The sequence below is a fragment of the Cetorhinus maximus genome, chromosome 1 (assembly GCF_964194155.1).
Source record: "Cetorhinus maximus chromosome 1, sCetMax3.hap1.1, whole genome shotgun sequence".
Classification (NCBI taxonomy): Eukaryota; Metazoa; Chordata; class Chondrichthyes; order Lamniformes; family Cetorhinidae; genus Cetorhinus; species Cetorhinus maximus.
In genome coordinates this window covers 157,371,056-157,388,387 of record NC_135879.1, presented here as the reverse complement: position 1 = coordinate 157,388,387, position 17,332 = coordinate 157,371,056, and the positions used below count along the sequence as shown (strand labels likewise).

The window sequence follows — 17,332 nt, the reverse complement described above, 5'->3', positions numbered from 1 at the left end:
TCCTCAAGGCACATAGGGAATACAAGAATGACGTGTACTCACTCTGCATAAATCTTAGGAGTTAGAGTATCTCCTCTATTTTACCTCAATGGCATGGTGACAGACTCTGAAATTCCTGCATTCATTGATTTCAGAGGAGCAGACCTGCTTCACTGGCAGCACAAAAAGATTCCCATGAGTCCCAGCTATTTCAAATTATTGATCGCAATAGGATAGGTATGGCCACAGCTTGTTAACAGCGTGTTCGTAGAACATTTTCTGTGTTCTTTTCAAAATGGACTATAAACAGATAATGAATGCATCAATCCCATTGCCACTAACACAGAAGGGGCAGGCTGCAAGGTAAGCTTCTGAACTTACATCATTCCTTTGTGTCCGCTTCTTTATAATGGGCAGAACACAGGACTCCCATGGGAATTTCAGAAGTCACAATTACCATGGAAACTAAAGTAAAACACAGGCTCTATCCAGGATTTACATTGGATTTTGTATAAATTGATGGCATTTTTCAACTCTCACCTAAAACAGATGTAAAGTTTGGTGAAGACCTAAACCATTTTCAGGGTCAGATTAAGCTAGAAGCACTGCCCAGTACTCAATCATAATTTGTACTCCACTTGCAAAACCCAGTGGGCCAACAAAACCAGCAGCTCCATGAGCAGGTCAAGCAAGAAATTGACAGGAAAGAGAAGGGGGTGGAAGAGGTACTCTGTGGGAAGGAGTGCGCAATCCAGCCAGTGGCAATGGGCACAGTATTTGTGTGGGCTAAGTAGGAACATGGCCCCATATAAATATTTCCAGGCCATTTAAAGAGCAACTTCTATTGTCCCTTTAAGGACCTCTGGTTAGGCCACTCTCTGCCTGGTACAAATGTGCAGAATGTGCACAGTGCTCATTCTATTTATTTGTGCTTGTAATTGTAAATAGGCTCCTACAAATGGCAAAGGAGCTTGAATTGCACATACAACCATCTATGTCAGGTGAAAGCACCGGGCACCCATTTACAGGCCTTCCTGGAAAATGCATCAGGTGAGCCCTGGGCAATTAAGAAGCAGCCACTACTTTCTTGATAGTTTCAATTGCTGAACACTTCATTAACAAGGCAACCAGCAGTTGAAGTCGTGAACATCTTTTCTTCTATTTACCTTTATAAAAATACATTCCCCTTTAATTTATTATTTTTTAAATTAAACACCTATATCAGTCGTTCCAGTAAAATTGTTGAATTATTGGTGCTGAATAAAAATTTCTACTTTACTTATAAAACATTTCAAAGTACCAATACCAGGCATTGTGGGTAAATTATGATATTTAAAGTTTTATCATCAGCTTGAACTGTTCCACTGTGCAGTGCCATACAGTACCACCAATTATATTAATGGTCTATAATGTGCTGAGGATGCCTGAATTCAAAATGCTCATTTCAATTTTTCCTACTTCTGGCAAGGACAAGTCAATGGTGTTTTTCATCTTCTGAAGTTTTCCCTCAGACCTTGTCCAAACATGTCTTCTCTCTTCTTCTAATAACATTGACTCCCTTACTCCAGTACAGTTCCAAAGATCTATGAGTGGTGGACGCTCTCAAATACCTTGCTAAAGGCAATTCCTTCTCTGCAAGCACACCCTGAGTGCTGTCTGGCTTATTTTATCATGGGGAGATTGAGATGTACAGGAGGTGTAGCCCAATATCCTTGCACTTTGGTCGGTCTTCGGGTCACTGGTCAGCAATCATTAGATGGGAGAGAGCCAACAGTTGATTGTACAGGTTAAGATTATCTAACGCACCATGGACTAGAAATCAGATCTATGTGGTTTAGTTGCACACTAATACAAGTGATAACACGCTTAATTTGTCATTATGGGGTAAATTTTTAATCACTAGCATTCTCGGCAGGGAGTTTTTTGTGACAGGAGTGAATATTGGGAATTTAGAACAAAGGTCAAGGCATCCAGATACTCTATTTGCATATTTACTGTCCATTAAAATGAATGAAAGGAAAATTGTATAGAATACCAATACCTGATCAAAGTGCTCAAATTTACGATGTGTAATGCCTCACCTGAACTTTTGCAGCAGGAGCAGCAACTCAAAAGTTACCCTTATAATCGCATCAAATTCATTCTGCCTTATGGGCAACAAGAAAAACACTTAGACAATGCAGAGACACAGGCGAGTGGAGGGGGGGGGGGGGGGGGGGGGTGCAGGACCCGCTCGCTGACACGTACAATGATGCGCGGTGATGTCGGGCGAAACTCCCGACGTCACCGCGTCCCATTTAAATTTTCAGGTAGGCGGGGGCTCAGCAAAATCAGCTGTGTGCCCGCCGACCTGTCAATGGCCAACTGAGGCCATTGACAGAGTCATTAAAATGATTAACGGACCTGCCCTTAAGGTTGGCGGGCAGGCCAGGAGCCCTGGTGGGCATTAGAAAAAGCATGAAACCTCATCCATGGGCAGGATGAGGTTTCATGTAGGTTTTTAAAAATTTAATTAAAGTGTTTTTAAAAGTTATGGACATGTCCCAACTCATGTGGCAGTGTCACATGAGGGAACATGTCAGTGAAGTTTTTTTTTCTATTTTTAATATTTTTCAATGTGCAGCTGATCTCCCTGAGGCAGCACTTTGCATGCGCGAAAGAGTGCACTCTCGGGTTTAGGGATTCCCCCCCGCCACCGGCACAGGGAGTGCATAGCGCTTCCGTGCGGACATCATCCTGGGTGGGCCTTAATTGGCCCGCCCATGTAAAATGGCAGCACACCCCCAATTGGGGGCGCGCCTGCTCTTCAACGTCCCCCCTGATGGGGTGAAAATTCTGCCCACAGTCACAAAACTGAACACTTTGTGCCCATAGTAAAGCATAATATTAAATTCTGCTTTTACCTGTACTTGCAGTAGATACATATCTTTGGCCTTGTGGTTGAGATGAGACGATGATATGAGCAGACCTTGTGGATTTATCTGAAATTCATTCTCTTCATTTCCACTAATGATTGTAAAAGTGAATGGAGGGCCATTGTGCGAGGAATCCCTGTCTATCACGTGGAGCTGTAGGACACTGGATCCAACAGGCTTGTTTTCCTACAAAATGGATACAGTTTATGCTCAAGGAGGCTGCATTTTCTCTAAATCACACACACTTTTACTTACTTAATTTATTTTGCATGAATCTTGATCCTGAGAGAGCAGGTAGATTGATTCCAGGACTAACATTTACTTGCATTTATACAGCACCTTAACACGAGAAACATCCCAAGTTGCTTCACAAATAGGAGCAAGGAAAATGGACACAACAAGCAAAGGAGATTTGGAGTGACTGAAAACTTTGTAAAAGAAATGGGCTGGAGGAGATTTTTGAAGCTGGGGACAAAAGTAAGTAGAGGGGTTTAAGGAAGGATTTTAAGGAGTAAGATCATGATATCTGGTGGCTCTGTTTGTCACCTTCTTGTTCATCTTTCAAGGTGAAGATGACCATGTTCATCATCTGGGATGAAGATGACCATGTTCATCATCTGGGATGAAGATGACCATGTTCATCATCTGGGATGGTAGGGTTCCCCTGGTACATAGGTAACTGCTAAGGCCAATTTGCACCTGGAAGATTCTGCTGCAAATAAGGCAGGATGTTGCAGGCAATTGAGTTTTGGATGAGTTGTTGGCTCGGGATTTCCTCTCCTTGCCTTTTTTCTCTGCCTCCAATGTATGTTTGCTTTCGAAGGTGGCTGCACTATTTTTTATTTGGTTGTGCCAGGTGTGGTGATCTGGGGGGAGCTTCTTCCAGGACTCGAAGTCAATGTCAAAACACGTAAGTGAGCCTTCATAAGTGAGTCTTAATAGTGCTTCCTTTGACCTGCATGACAGCGCACCTCAGGCTCAAGCTGTCCATAGAAGGTTCACTTTGGTAAGTATGTGTCAGGCATTCTGGGTACATGACCAGCCTAACTCAGTTGTGACTGTCTCAATATAGTATGCATGCTTGACATGCCAGCTCAGGTAAGCACCTCAGTGTCTGGCATTTTGTCCTGACATCTGATCTTCAGAAGCTTCTGAATGTATCTCAAGAGAAAAAGTGGTTGGGCTTCTTGGCATGTCACTGGTACATAGTCCAAGTCTCACATGTGTAGAACAAAGACTATTGCTCTATAAACTCTCAGTTTGATAGGCAAGCTTACTCCTCTTTGTTCCAGACTGATGTTCGAAGTCTGCTGAAGGTTACACTTGCTTTGGTTCTGTTACAAATGAAAGGTTGAAGGGGAAGAGGGGTGCACAGCTCAGGGTCAGGGTAATGCCAAGTTGGGGAGGAGATTGCAGAGATAGGGAGTGAAAGACATTAAGGAATTTATGGACAAGGACAACAGTTCTGAGAAAAGAGGGTATCAGCAAACAGAGAGCCAGTTTAAGGTTTCAGCATCTAAGGAGCTGAGGAAGGCCAGATGCATTGTTGTGCAGGAACTAAACAATCTTAATAAGCAAGATAGGAGCTACAGCTTGGGGTCGAATAGAACACCAAGTTCATGAAAGGTCTGGTTCCAGGTCAGTTCATGTGTTGTCCCTCTCTCCTTTAAATCTGCCATCATCATCATCCCCCTCCTCCAAACAACAAATCCTTGACCCCTCCCATCCTTGCAAGCTACCATTCAATCTCTTAACTTCTCTTTCCTCTCTAAAGTCCTTGAACATGTCATCTCCCAAATCCATGCCCATCTTTCCCAGAACTCCATGTTTGAATCCTTCCAATCAGATTTCGGCTCCAGTTACGGTACCAAAACTGTTCTTATCAAAGTCACAAATGACATCGTATGTGATTGTGACAAAGGTAAACATTTTCCCCTTTCCTTTTCAACTTGTCTGCAACCTTCGACATGATTGACCACACTATCTTCCTCCACCACTTCTGCACTGTGGCCAGCTGGGTGGGATTGCTCCCACATGGTTCCATTCTTATCTATCGAGTCGTAGCCAGAGAATCACTTGCAATGGCTTCCCTTCCTGTTCCCGCACCCTTCCTCTGGTGTCCCTTAAGGATCTATTCCTGGCACTTGCTATTTCTCATCCACATGCTGCCCCTCAGCATCATCATCTGAGAGTCCAGCATTAGTTTTGCACATGTAAGCTGACGACACCCAGCTCTACCTCACTACAACCTCTTGAACTTCTCTACTGTTGCTAAATTATCAAATAGCTTACCTGATATCCAGATGAGCAAAACATTCCTCCAATAAATACTGGGAAGACTGAAGCCATTGTTTTCAGACCCCACTTCAAGCACCATTCCCTACGTAGTCTGAGTTTAAAACCAGTCTGTTCACAACTTTGGTGTCACATCTAATCCTGAGATGAGCTTTCAACCTCATATTCATGTCATTATTAAGACCACCTATTTCCAGCTCCATAACATCGCTCGATTTCACCGTTTTAGTTCATCTGCTGCTGAAAACCTTCAATCATGCCTTCATCAACTCTAGACTCAACTATTCCTGTCAGGTCTCACATTCTACACTCCAAAATTCTGATGCCCATGTCTTAACTCACAGAATGTCCCATTCCCCTATCACCCCTGTGCTTGCTGACCTATATTGGTTCACAGTCAAGTAACACCTTGATTTTAAAATTCTCATCCTTGTTTTCAAATCCCTCCATGACCTTGCTCCTCTCCACACTTCTTTGCTTCGCTTTCTACCTTTAAGACATTCCTTAAAACATAACTCTTTGACCAAACTTTTGGCTAACTGACCTATTATCACCTTATGTGGTTCGGTGTTATACTTTGTTTTATGATGCTCCTGGGAAGTGCCTTGATTTGTCTCATTACACTAAAGGCGCTAAATAAATATAAGTTGTTGTTGCTGGTTCAGCCTGAGTGTGGGGCTGGGGAGAGGATTGAATTATTGACAAATAATTCTAAATCTATTTCCATACACAAACTAGAATTCAAATTGTGTTCAAAAATACAAGTACACAGGCTGAAGCTAATGTAGTTGAGCATTCAGTCTCCAGGTAGCAGGAAGAACTGATTGCTACATTGTTTTCTTCTGAATGCTATTAATTCTGGATGAATGGAGCTGTTAGGCATAGTACTATACATACACTGTATCTCCTAGTAAGAAAGACTTGACGTAATCCATGTCAGTTCCTTTAAATTGAGGTGCTCCCCAGTTGATCAAAGGGAAGACTTTGAGAGGCTATGGAAAACCACGCTGATAGACCCATACAGTGGACAAAAGGACTTATTCACTGACACAAAACATGCCAAGGCTAAGCTTTTAACAAAGCAGAGATCATATTAGAATTCTGTGTCAACGGGCATGACCATACTAGTCCTAGCAATTTCACAAATAAATTACAAGTTTTGATTTGTGTCAGTCAATGGAAGTTTCACCTTCTGCAACAAACCCTTCAGGCTGACTAGGAGAGAAACATATAGTACTAGCAGTCTGGAAGGAAGATATCTTCAGAAATAAAGAAGATAGTGACAGAGAAATTCTAGACATGTTATACTGAACTGATTTTTTTTTGATTCAGTGTTATTGTGCTGTTCTCTTGCTGTTTCCTTCATGAAAAAAGTACGTAAAACTTAAAATGTTAAATACAAAAGTGAGTTCCAAAATTTTCCAGATCAGAAGTCCAAAAATGCTTTGTTTAGGACTAAGCAATTATCACTCCAGCTTAGTTAATGTAATTTATATATTTTTTTTAAAAATCACAACATGTTAGAGTCCTACTGGGATTTTGATCACTCTTACCTGGATGATAACACTGTAGTTTGCCTGTGAGAACATGGGAGGATTATCATTGACATCAGCAACATCAATATTGACTGTGGTGGTATTGAACTGAGGTGGAACACCATTGTCTGAAGCTTGCAATGTCAGGGTATAGCCAGATATCTACATGACAAGCAGCAAAATGATTAACAAGTTATATCTATGAATAAGGAGTACATCTTCATGCAGCAAGGATATAGATTGCTTTTTTTCCCCATTTATAAATCCCATAAATTAAAAAGTCAACTTAGTGTCATTCAAAACTCAGGAGGTATCTTCATATCTAAATGGAACCTGATTACGTACTATCTTTAAAGAAAAAGTATTGTTTACAACTAAATGACTTAGGTATATTAAATAGAAGTTTTTGGTTCTGTAACAATGGATCAACAACTCATTATGCAAAGCAATAGTATCGATACATATAGGATTTACTTAAGTATCAGGTTTACTTCTAATCTACTCACTTTTTCTCTGTCCAAATGTTGCGCCACTTTTATCTCCCCGTTGGTGACATCAATGGTAAATGGGTTTCCTTGATTGCCATTAATAATAGAGTAATGAATCTGGTTGTTTGATGGACCATCTGAATCATCAGCCACCACCTGCAGAAAACGGCAAAACCATTGGGGTAACATTGTTCTAAATTTTAACATATCCTTAACCTATGGCAGTGCACTGAGATCCAGTACCAATATATTTTCCCTTGGGAAATAATCTCTATTACAAATATGATCAGTATTCACATGTAATGAAGAAGTTATGTTCCAGGAACATACATTATATAAGCAAAAATAATTACAATGTTTCATTATAAATTAAACAGGGCCAGCAGCTGCAAGCCTCAATTTGAAGGTTTTTTAATATAGTGCACAATAATATTCATTATAATTTACCCAATTTCTGGCAATCATTCATCAAATAAATCAAAATTATTTTACACTTTGGTTCCATTAAAAACCACACCAAAATACACATCATAAGGGTTACAGAAACTTTTTTGTTTTTAGATTTGAACAATGGTGTAGTCAAACTGAGCGGCATTGAGAGTTGTCTGGAGGATGTAAGGAGGCTGCAGGACGATTTAGACAAGTTGTGTGTGTGGGCAAACATGTGGCAGATGCAGCATAACATGGATAAATGTGAAGTTATATCCTTCGGTGTGAAAAACAGAAAGGCAGAGTATTATTTAAATGGTGATATATTGGGTAATGTGGATGTACAAAGGGATCTGGGCGTCCTTGTACACCAGTGAAAGTAACAGGCAGGTACAGCAAGCAATTAGGAAGGCAAATGTTATGTTGGCCTTCATTGCAAGTAGGGATGTCTTACTGCAGTTATACAGGGCCTTGGTGAGACCACACCTGGAGTATTGCATACAGTTTTGGTCTCCCTACCTAAGAAAGGGTATACTTGCCATAGAGTGAGTGCAGCGAAGGTGCACTAGGCTGATACTGGGGATGGCAGGACTGTCTTATGAGGAGAGATTGGTTTGACTGATTGGGCCTATATTCACTAGAGTTTGAAGAATGAGAGGGGATCTGATTGAAATGTATAAAATTCTAACAGGGCTAGACAGACCAGATGCAGGGAGGATGTTTCCCCTGGTTGGGGAGGCTAGAACCAGGGGTCACAGTCTCAGGATAAGGGGCAGGTCATTTAGGCCTGAGGTGAGGAAACATTTCTTCACTCAGAGGGTGGCCAACCTGTGGAATTCTCTACCACAGAAGGCTGGGGAGGCCGGGTCACTGAGTATATTAAAGAAGAATACTGAAATTTTTTTGGATATTAGGGGCATCAACGGGTATGGAGAGAAAGTGGGAATATGGCGTTGAGATAGAGGATCAGCCATGATCATACTGAATGGTGGAGCAGGCTCAAAGGGCCAAATGGCCTACTCGTGCTCATGGTTTCTATGAAAGTACTAAGATAAATACTTTGCAGTGATATGACTGTCTCAATTGTTCAAAATAAATAACTGGTGAACATTCAACAACTTCATTAAATAAAAATGAAAAATAAGGAATAAAAATTGAACAGCTCGAACCACCCTCAAATCTGTTTCCTCAACTCTGCTTCTAACATCTTTCACATAATCTGGAACCCAACAGCAGCTGAAACACACTGGAGGAGAAAAAACAGATGTCAGCCTCCAGCGACTGGATCAGAAACAGAGTGAACTATTCAGCCATGGTGTGTCCTGACCCTGTCCAAAAATCATTGGGTCAGGTTCATTTGCATATTTTGGGAGGATGCCACCAGCTGTGGTACAGGAATATCACATGACACCTTACCACATTGTACGTGAATATACCATGCCAGGCAAAGTGTTGTTTTTAAACGAGTGCCAATATTTAAATTTTTTCAAAAATGTAGACCATTTTCACCTATTGCCCACATTTACTTTCCAGTGACAAAATCATGTGAGGAGGAAATACTTCTCAAATTGCATTAACTTCTGTGTTTATGTGGAAAATAATTGCAGCATTTAATTGAAGCTTATGGTTATAGGAACATAAGAAAATTCTGAATGAGAAATGGCTATTCAAACTATTAAGACTGCTCCACCCAGAATCTATGATTGATTAATCTATGATGAATTACCCTCCCACGCCACCTGTTGCTCTATTTTAAGCAACATTTTTCTGGATCACCTGCAAAACATGTTAAGTAGAATTGTTAAATATTTCTCTAAGCCTGAATTCCATTTATCATTATTGACCTAACTGTTTATTAAAGATGTCAAATGACCCCAAGACAACTATCTTTATCAGAAGTTTGTTCCACATTGCCACTATCATGGAGCAGTATAAAAGTTTACTTTTCTAATTCGATGGTTGGGACTTATTTTACTGTGTCCACCATCTCCCAAAACAGTTTGTTAATTCCATCTCAATCATATATTCTTCCTGCATCATGTCTACCCTCACTCTTTTCCCACCAAAATAAATTTATTTATAACTTAGTGTCCTAGCTTGTGGAATCATCCATGCCATTCTTCTCTGCATTGTTTCTAATATGTGTTCTTCATAAAACATTATTACTTTAAAGCATGCTAATCAGGTAGGATCAGAGAACATAAATGACCAGTAGTGAAAAGTAAATTCAATAAAGATCAAGAAAATCTTGCTGATCATAGCTGTAAAGATTTGAAAGAGAGGCAAGTAATTGGGGCCATTCAAAATACAATAGACGCTATGTTCAGTGAATTAGAGTAACAGACGGTTGAGTTTAGATGTGCCAAATCACCATTTGTTAACTCTGAATTTTATGTTCTGGCTTGTTAATTCCACCTTATCTCATTATGCTATTATTCTTGACTCTTAAGTGAGGAAGCAAAATATGTAAAGTGTTGAACATACTGTAACAACCAGTTGTCCCAAGGGAGCATCTTCACTTATCACTGCCATGTATACATTGTGGCTAAATTTAGGAGTGTTGTCATTGATGTCCGTCACATTGATATTCACTGTTGCTACATCATTAAGCGAAGGTGTTCCACCATCCGTGACTTCAACTGTCAAGTAATATTCATGAGATGTCTCAAAGTCCAGGTTTTTAAGCACAAAAATGGCACCTGATGAAAACAAAATGGCAAATTAATAGAAACGATAATAAGAAAAAAACACAATGACACAGTAATTACGTAAAGTCTCCTTTAAATTTTAACCGATTGAATGCACAAAATGATGTAGGAAATGTGAATCTTTTTATACTCTGCATTTTGATACAGTGTCTAAGAAATCTTTTTAAGTGTAATTAATATATTGTACGAGCTACTGAAAAGAGCCCATTCTAAACGTATGCTTGACTGAGGACATACAATCTGTGAGACTTGAATTAAAACAAAGTCACACTATAACGGGATTGAGGGTATGAACTGATAGCGTTAAATAGGAAAAGGGAAGTAGGGACAGATGTCTGAATTGTCTTACCAGTTGTTATGAAAGGATATGCTTTGAAATGTATAGACCAATGGACTTTGGAGCTATAACTAAATCAGTGTGAGGATTATTAAGCCTGGCAAATAGCTATACAGGAAAAAGTTGATGACAGGATGTTTAGATGTTGAGGATATCCTGTTCGGGTTGTGACTACTGACTGGTCCATGAAGATCAAACTATGACAGCAATATTAGAAGACAGCAAGATCCCTGGTTACAGGATTAAAAGGAAAAGACTCAGGAAAGCTTGTTGCATAGACCTCAAGATGACACATGAGACAAAAGAAGAGCAGGAGTCATCAGTTGTTTATGCCACTAGAAATCAGTGGGAAGCAAGAGCTGCCTAAACTAGGATATCGGCTGCCTTCATTTGTTAAGTATAATTTCATTGCTTAATAAATTGTACTGACACCGCTGCATTAAGTGTCTCCTTGTCTGAAATTTATTGTCTGATCTCTGAACCCCTTACAATAAGTGTATTATCACTGAGCAAATAATTTTCAAATTTAGCTACAATTATTATATATAAGAAAGTACCTGTATTTGCATCTATGCTGAACTTTCCATGTTCATTGCCACTGATGATGGAATATGTAATCTCTGAATTGGCCTCAATGTCCCTGCTGGCTGCAAATACCTGAAGAACCTCAGTTCCTAAAGGAATATCCTCAGAAAGTGTGGCTAGATACTCTCTGTGCTCAAACACAGGCGGATTGTCATTAATATCGAGCACGGAAACCAATACTGTACAAACGGATGATAGTTTTTTGAGTGCGCCTTGATCAGTGGCCTTCACAATAAGACTGTATGAAGCTTGGAGTTCTCGATCTAAAGGTTTCTCCAGACTAACGATTCCAGATAACTCATCAATGGAGAAGTGATCATCTGCAGAATCCACAAGTGAATAAAGTACCTTACGATTCAAACCTATGTTTTAAAATTTAGAAAGAAAACAGTTACATCAATGTCATCACTTTAACCATGAACTTTGGTTTAAAAATCACAAATAATGCATAATGCTTCCAGTACATTACATTTACTGAAATAGTAAGTTAAAATTAACTTCATAAATTTAGTATAAGGAAATTATTATCTTGTGCACTTTTAAAATGCGTGGTCCTTAGTACAATTATGAATTAAATTATATTATCTTTTTATATTGTGATATATGGCATATATCCTCACATGTCAGATGAAAGATGCTAACAGTACATGATAGCTTTTTATCCAGTTATCCACTACTGACTGGAGTAAACACAAAATAGAATTGTAATGCAATATTAGCAAATTATTAGAAATGCAATGTACTTCTTTTTACTCTAGGTATCTTATTTTTAAAAAAAATACAGGAATGCTATATATTTGAGAACATCTTGCCTCTTGTATGTACCTATGTTATTTACTTGGAATCACAATAAACCACAAATAGTTTAAACACAGCTGGTTCTGCATAGACTGTTACTGTTCTATCTTTTTTTGTAAAAGTTACCTCCATTTTTAACCCCACATATGGCTACTTACTTTTGAATGGCTCATTCCTTCCCCTTGACCCATCAAGCCATATAAGTCGACCGCTTACAGAACATTTGCAATCTTCCTTTCCTTGGCTTCCCACCCTCCTCCTCAGTTCCAACACTAGACCCAATACAAGCCAGAAAACTGAAGCTGAACCACACAATTTGGTAGGTTCAGTATACAAGTTGTTAGAGGTGGGTGCTCTAACTGTGCTAGTGCACTGCTGAAATAACAGATTAATAGAGACTCACATTGAAATTAGAAAATCAGCTTCAGTGTTGTTGAATGTACTATAAAAGTTTCATACACAACTTCCTTTCTTCTCTAGCTAAGTATAAAGTCGGTAACACTTTGTAACAAAATCTTAACTTGTATAATGCTGTTGGCTACTATCCAAACTTCAACCTTTGTAGATGGCTATACCTATGAGCTAAAAGTGACAATACTGCTTTGAACTACAGAACATTAAGTCTTGGTGAACAAGATAGGATTATAAATTGTTAGTTAAATGGCATACAGAGACAGGCAGTAAGGTATATTTTTCTTTCTAAGTTACAGGAACATTATTCTTCTAAACTATCAGAATAAACCAATGACATTTCAGTTAAAAAAAATACTTCATCTGTACAGGTTTAGGAATAATACTCCAAATCATCATTTATGCCATGCTATAAGCTATATTATTAATAAACTCCAAATACAAAAGGTCAACAATTATGCCACCAAAAAATTTTTTATATGACACATTCAGAGGCTTTAATGATAAGATTATTCATAAAGGGCCAAATGTTGCTGGTCTCCAGGAAGAAAATCAGATGTATGACTGAAAACATGCGTCGGGCTCCTGTGGAAGTCCTGAGGCATGGACCTACGTGGGAACTGCCTGAGAGGTTTAAACTTCGAATTGGTAATTCCCCAGCTCCTGGGACCTTCAGCGTATGATTCCGACTCAAAGCAATTCCTCGGTACTTACCTGGATAGTTAACCTGGAAATGTTCGACAGGTCATAACTTAGTCTAATACCTGGGTAACTCCACAACTGGCTCCCCAAATTACCCATCCCTGACACCTCCCCTCACCACTGTATAGTCTCCTGACCACGCACCCAACCCGACTACACCCCCGACCCGACTACCTCTCCGTGTTTCTGTAAAAGCCAGGATTGGAAGACCCCAGAAGAAACGTGCAGCAGTGTTGGGTGGGGGAATTTTTGAGCAGAGCAACAATCTGCTCATTGTTGCTGCTGTTCGGAAGATCCAGGCAAATCTAATTTCTTGAAATTCATTTAGAAGTGTTCAAGTCAAGCATGTTAGAGTAACTACCACTGAAATAATATCAACCATATTGATAAAAAGATCTAGAAAGAAAAGATCTAGAAAGTTAACAATACAGATAAAATAGCTGTTGAATTCATCATGCTAGGGAACACATGCTTAACATTTTATGCTGCATTTATATAACTGCTAATGGGCTTCACTGTTCCCTTAGCACCCAGTCCGATTTGTGCACGGAACATTATTATGATTAATGTTTTGGTTAATTGCACTGACACGATTGATTCTCTCTCTGCATTTTCACTAAAATTATCAGTCACACACAGGGATATGAGCTTTATGTGAGCTAAAAATAAACACTGTATCTGGTTAATTGTTGTTTAGCCATGCTAGGGATTCCTTTGTTAAATTGTCATTAAAATAGACTCAAACAATGCTGCTTTAAAAGACTGACGACTCAAAACTATAAAACTCAGTTATAAACAGCAAACGTTGGTCAGACCACATCTGGAGTGCTGTGTACAGTGTTGGCCTTCTTATTTAAAATAAGATGTAAATGTGTTAGAAGCAGTTCAGAGAAGGTTCACTCAACTGATATCTGGGATGGAGGGGTTATGTTATGAAGAAAGGTTGGATAGACTGGGCCTGCACCCATTAGAGTTTAGAAGATTGAGAGATGATCTTATTGAAACATATACGATCCTGAGGGAACTTGACAGGCTGGATGCTGAAAATATGATTCCCCCTGCGGGTGAGACTAGAACTAGGGGACAGTTTAAAAATAAGGGGTCTCACATTTAAGACGGAGATGAGGAGAAATATTTTCTTTCAGAGGGGTGTGATTCTTTGGAACTCACTTCCCCAGAGAGTGGTGGAGGCAGGGTCATTGAGTATTTTTAAGGCATTGATTGATAGATTCTTGATAAGTAAGGGGTTGAAAGGATCTCGGGGGTAGACGGGACTGTGAAGCTGAGGTTGCAATCAGACCAGCCATGATCTTATTCACAGAATCGTTATGGTGCTGAAGGAGGCCACGCGGCCCATCGTGTCTGCACCTGCTCTGCAAGCACTTTAGCTTTGTGCCAATCTCCTGCCTTTTCCCCATAACCCTGCATATCGATTATTTAAATAGAAACATCCAATGCGCTCTTGAATGCCTCAACTGAACCTGCCTCCACTACACTTCCAGGCAGTGCATTCCAAACCCTAAGTACTTGCTGTGTGAAAAAGTTTTTTCTCACCTTGCATTTGCTTCTTTTGCAAAACATTTTCAAACTGTGCCCTCTGGTTCTCGATCCGTTTATGAGTAGGAACAATTTCTCCCTATCTACTCTGTCCAGGCCCCTCATGATTTTGAAAATTTCTATCAAGTCTCCTCTTAGCCTCTCCTCTCCAAGGAAAACAGTCAGCCTTCTCCTCTCCAAAGAAAACAGTTAGCCTTCTCCTCTCCAAGGAAAACAGTCAGCCTTCTCCTCTCCAAGGAAAACAGTTAGCCTTCTCCTCTCCAAGGAAAACAGTCAGCCTTCTCCTCTCCAAGGAAAACAGTCAGCCTTCTCCTCTCCAAGGAAAACAGTCAGCCTTCTCCAATCTTTCCTCATAACTGAAGTGTCTCATCGCTGGAACCATTCTCATAAGCCTCTTCTGCACTCTCTCCAATGCACCCAGAACTGTACACAATACTCCAGCTGAGGTCTACCCAGTGTCTTATGTAACTTCATCATAACCTCCCTGTTCTTGTACAGTATGCCCCTATTAATGAAGCCTAGAATACTGTATGCTTTAGAAACAGCTCACTCTACCTCTCCTGCCACCTTTAGTGACTTATGTACATATGCACCCATGATTCTGCACACCCTTTAGAATAGTACCCTTTATTTTATACTATCTCTCCATGTTTTGTACCAAAGTATATCCATTCACACTTCTCTGCATTGAACTTCATCTGCCAACTATCTACCCATTCCACCAATGTGTCAATGTCCTTTTAAAGTTCCACACTGCCCTCCTCACAGTTTACAAATCTCCCAAGTTTCGTGTCGTCTACAAATTTTGAAATTATCCCCTGCACACCAAGATCTAGATTATTAATATATATCAGGAAAAGCAGGGTCCCAATACCGACCCCTGGGTAACTCCACTACAAACCTTATTCTAGCCTGAAAAATATCCATTAACCATTGCTCTCTGATTCCTTTCCCTCAGCTAATTTTGTATCCATGTTGCTGCTGTCCCTTTTATTCCATGACCTATAACTTTCCTCAAGTCTGTTGTGTGGCACTGTATCGATCGCCTTTTGGAAGTCCATATACACCACATCAACAGCCTTGCCCTCATCAACCATCTCTGTTACCTCTTCAAAAAAGTCCAGCAAGTTAGTTAGACACAAATTTCCTTTAACAAATCCATGCTGACTCTTCCGAATCAATCCACATTTTTCCATGTGACTATTAATTCTATCCCTAATAACTGTTTCTAGAAGTTTCCCCACCACCGAAGTTAAGCTGACTGAATGGTGGAGCAGGCTTTAGAGGTCGAATGGTCTACTCCTGCTCCTAATCTGTATGTTCATAATATTAATAGTTATAATCATCAAAATCGAGCCTGCAGCTGGCATTCAGAAGGCTGTTACACCACTTTTCACTGAGTTGCCAAACTTGTCCCAACCTTACTCTAGGTTAGGAAAACAGGAACTCTCAAAGTAGGGTGTCTGGTCCATTCTAATGCCACTATTTTCTAGACAGAGGCTCCATCCTGACAAAACTTTTAAGAATTCCAATGTTATGTGTATTTGCAATCAAGCTTAACTTTTGTCCTTCTATTGTACTCCTGTTAGGGTTACAGCTCAAGCCCAGTGGAGGTGCAAAGGATTTTCAAGCTTTGTTTGTTTGCCTGGAGTTCTACTTATTTACTAGACAGAGCTCCAAACTATTTTCCCCAAAGGGCAATGATAATATCCTGTTCATATATGGAGGTGGAACAAATGATGAAGTATTTATGTGCAATCATCTACCGGTCACCTAAGAATAACTCTTGGAAAATTAGGACAAGTGGTAAGCTATTAAACTCCTCAAGCCTGTTCCACCATTCAATTAAATCATGGCTGATCAATACTGCAGCTCCATTTAATCATCTTTAATCCATATTCCTTGATACCGTAATTAATAAAAATTTGCTGATCTCAATCTTGGGGACTCCAATTGATTCAGCTTGTACAGCCTTTTGGGAGCCAAACTCCACATTTATCTTGCTCTTTGTACAAAAAGTACTTCTCGATTTCACTCTTGAATGGGCTGATTCTAATTTTAAAATTGCACATCCCTGTCATTATTTAAAAGTATGTAATTCGTTTGACAAATCATTTAGTATCTTCCTTTGAAGATTACTGATTTTTCTTAAGTGTATTTACGGGTCAGGACTTCCAATGACTGCATTCTCAACACCAGGGATTTGCATTTTCTCGATTTCTGACTGGGACTTTCATTGTAAAGTACATCCAGTAACAACTTATAAATTTGCTTAGCTTCGGAGGACTGTGTTGTAAACAGGAGCGGTTATTTGGTACCACTGGACTACATCTTACCTGTATCTGGATCAGTGGCTTGAACTCTCGTTAGCAGTGTTTTATTAGCTGTGTTTTCAAAGACAGATACAGTGTATGGATCAGATGAAAATATTGGTGCATTATCATTCACATCTTCCAGTATTATAACAACATCAGCCTGGCAGAAGCGACCTCCTCCATCAGTGGCTCTCATCAATAGGTTATAAACCGCATGTTGTTCACGATCGAGTGGAGCTGAAGTTTTCAATTCACCTAATTATTTAATGAAAATACAA

At 39.7% G+C, this 17,332-nt stretch overlaps 1 protein-coding gene across 5 annotated transcripts in view; it reads right to left on the bottom strand.

The window, feature by feature from the left end:
• The window catches only part of fat1a (FAT atypical cadherin 1a), a 202,482-nt gene that overhangs the window by 22,613 nt on the left and 162,537 nt on the right, over nucleotides 1-17,332 (bottom strand). For all 5 annotated transcript variants that reach the window (XM_078548639.1, XM_078548676.1, XM_078548647.1 and 2 more), the window contains 6 exons: nucleotides 17,076-17,309; nucleotides 11,244-11,633; nucleotides 10,126-10,340; nucleotides 7,231-7,368; nucleotides 6,743-6,886; nucleotides 2,883-3,080 (listed from right to left, as the gene is read on the bottom strand). In XM_078548639.1, coding sequence (XP_078404765.1) covers nucleotides 2,883-3,080; nucleotides 6,743-6,886; nucleotides 7,231-7,368; nucleotides 10,126-10,340; nucleotides 11,244-11,633; nucleotides 17,076-17,309 — 1,319 coding nt within the window. The remainder of the gene's footprint in view (nucleotides 1-2,882; nucleotides 3,081-6,742; nucleotides 6,887-7,230; nucleotides 7,369-10,125; nucleotides 10,341-11,243; nucleotides 11,634-17,075; nucleotides 17,310-17,332) is intronic.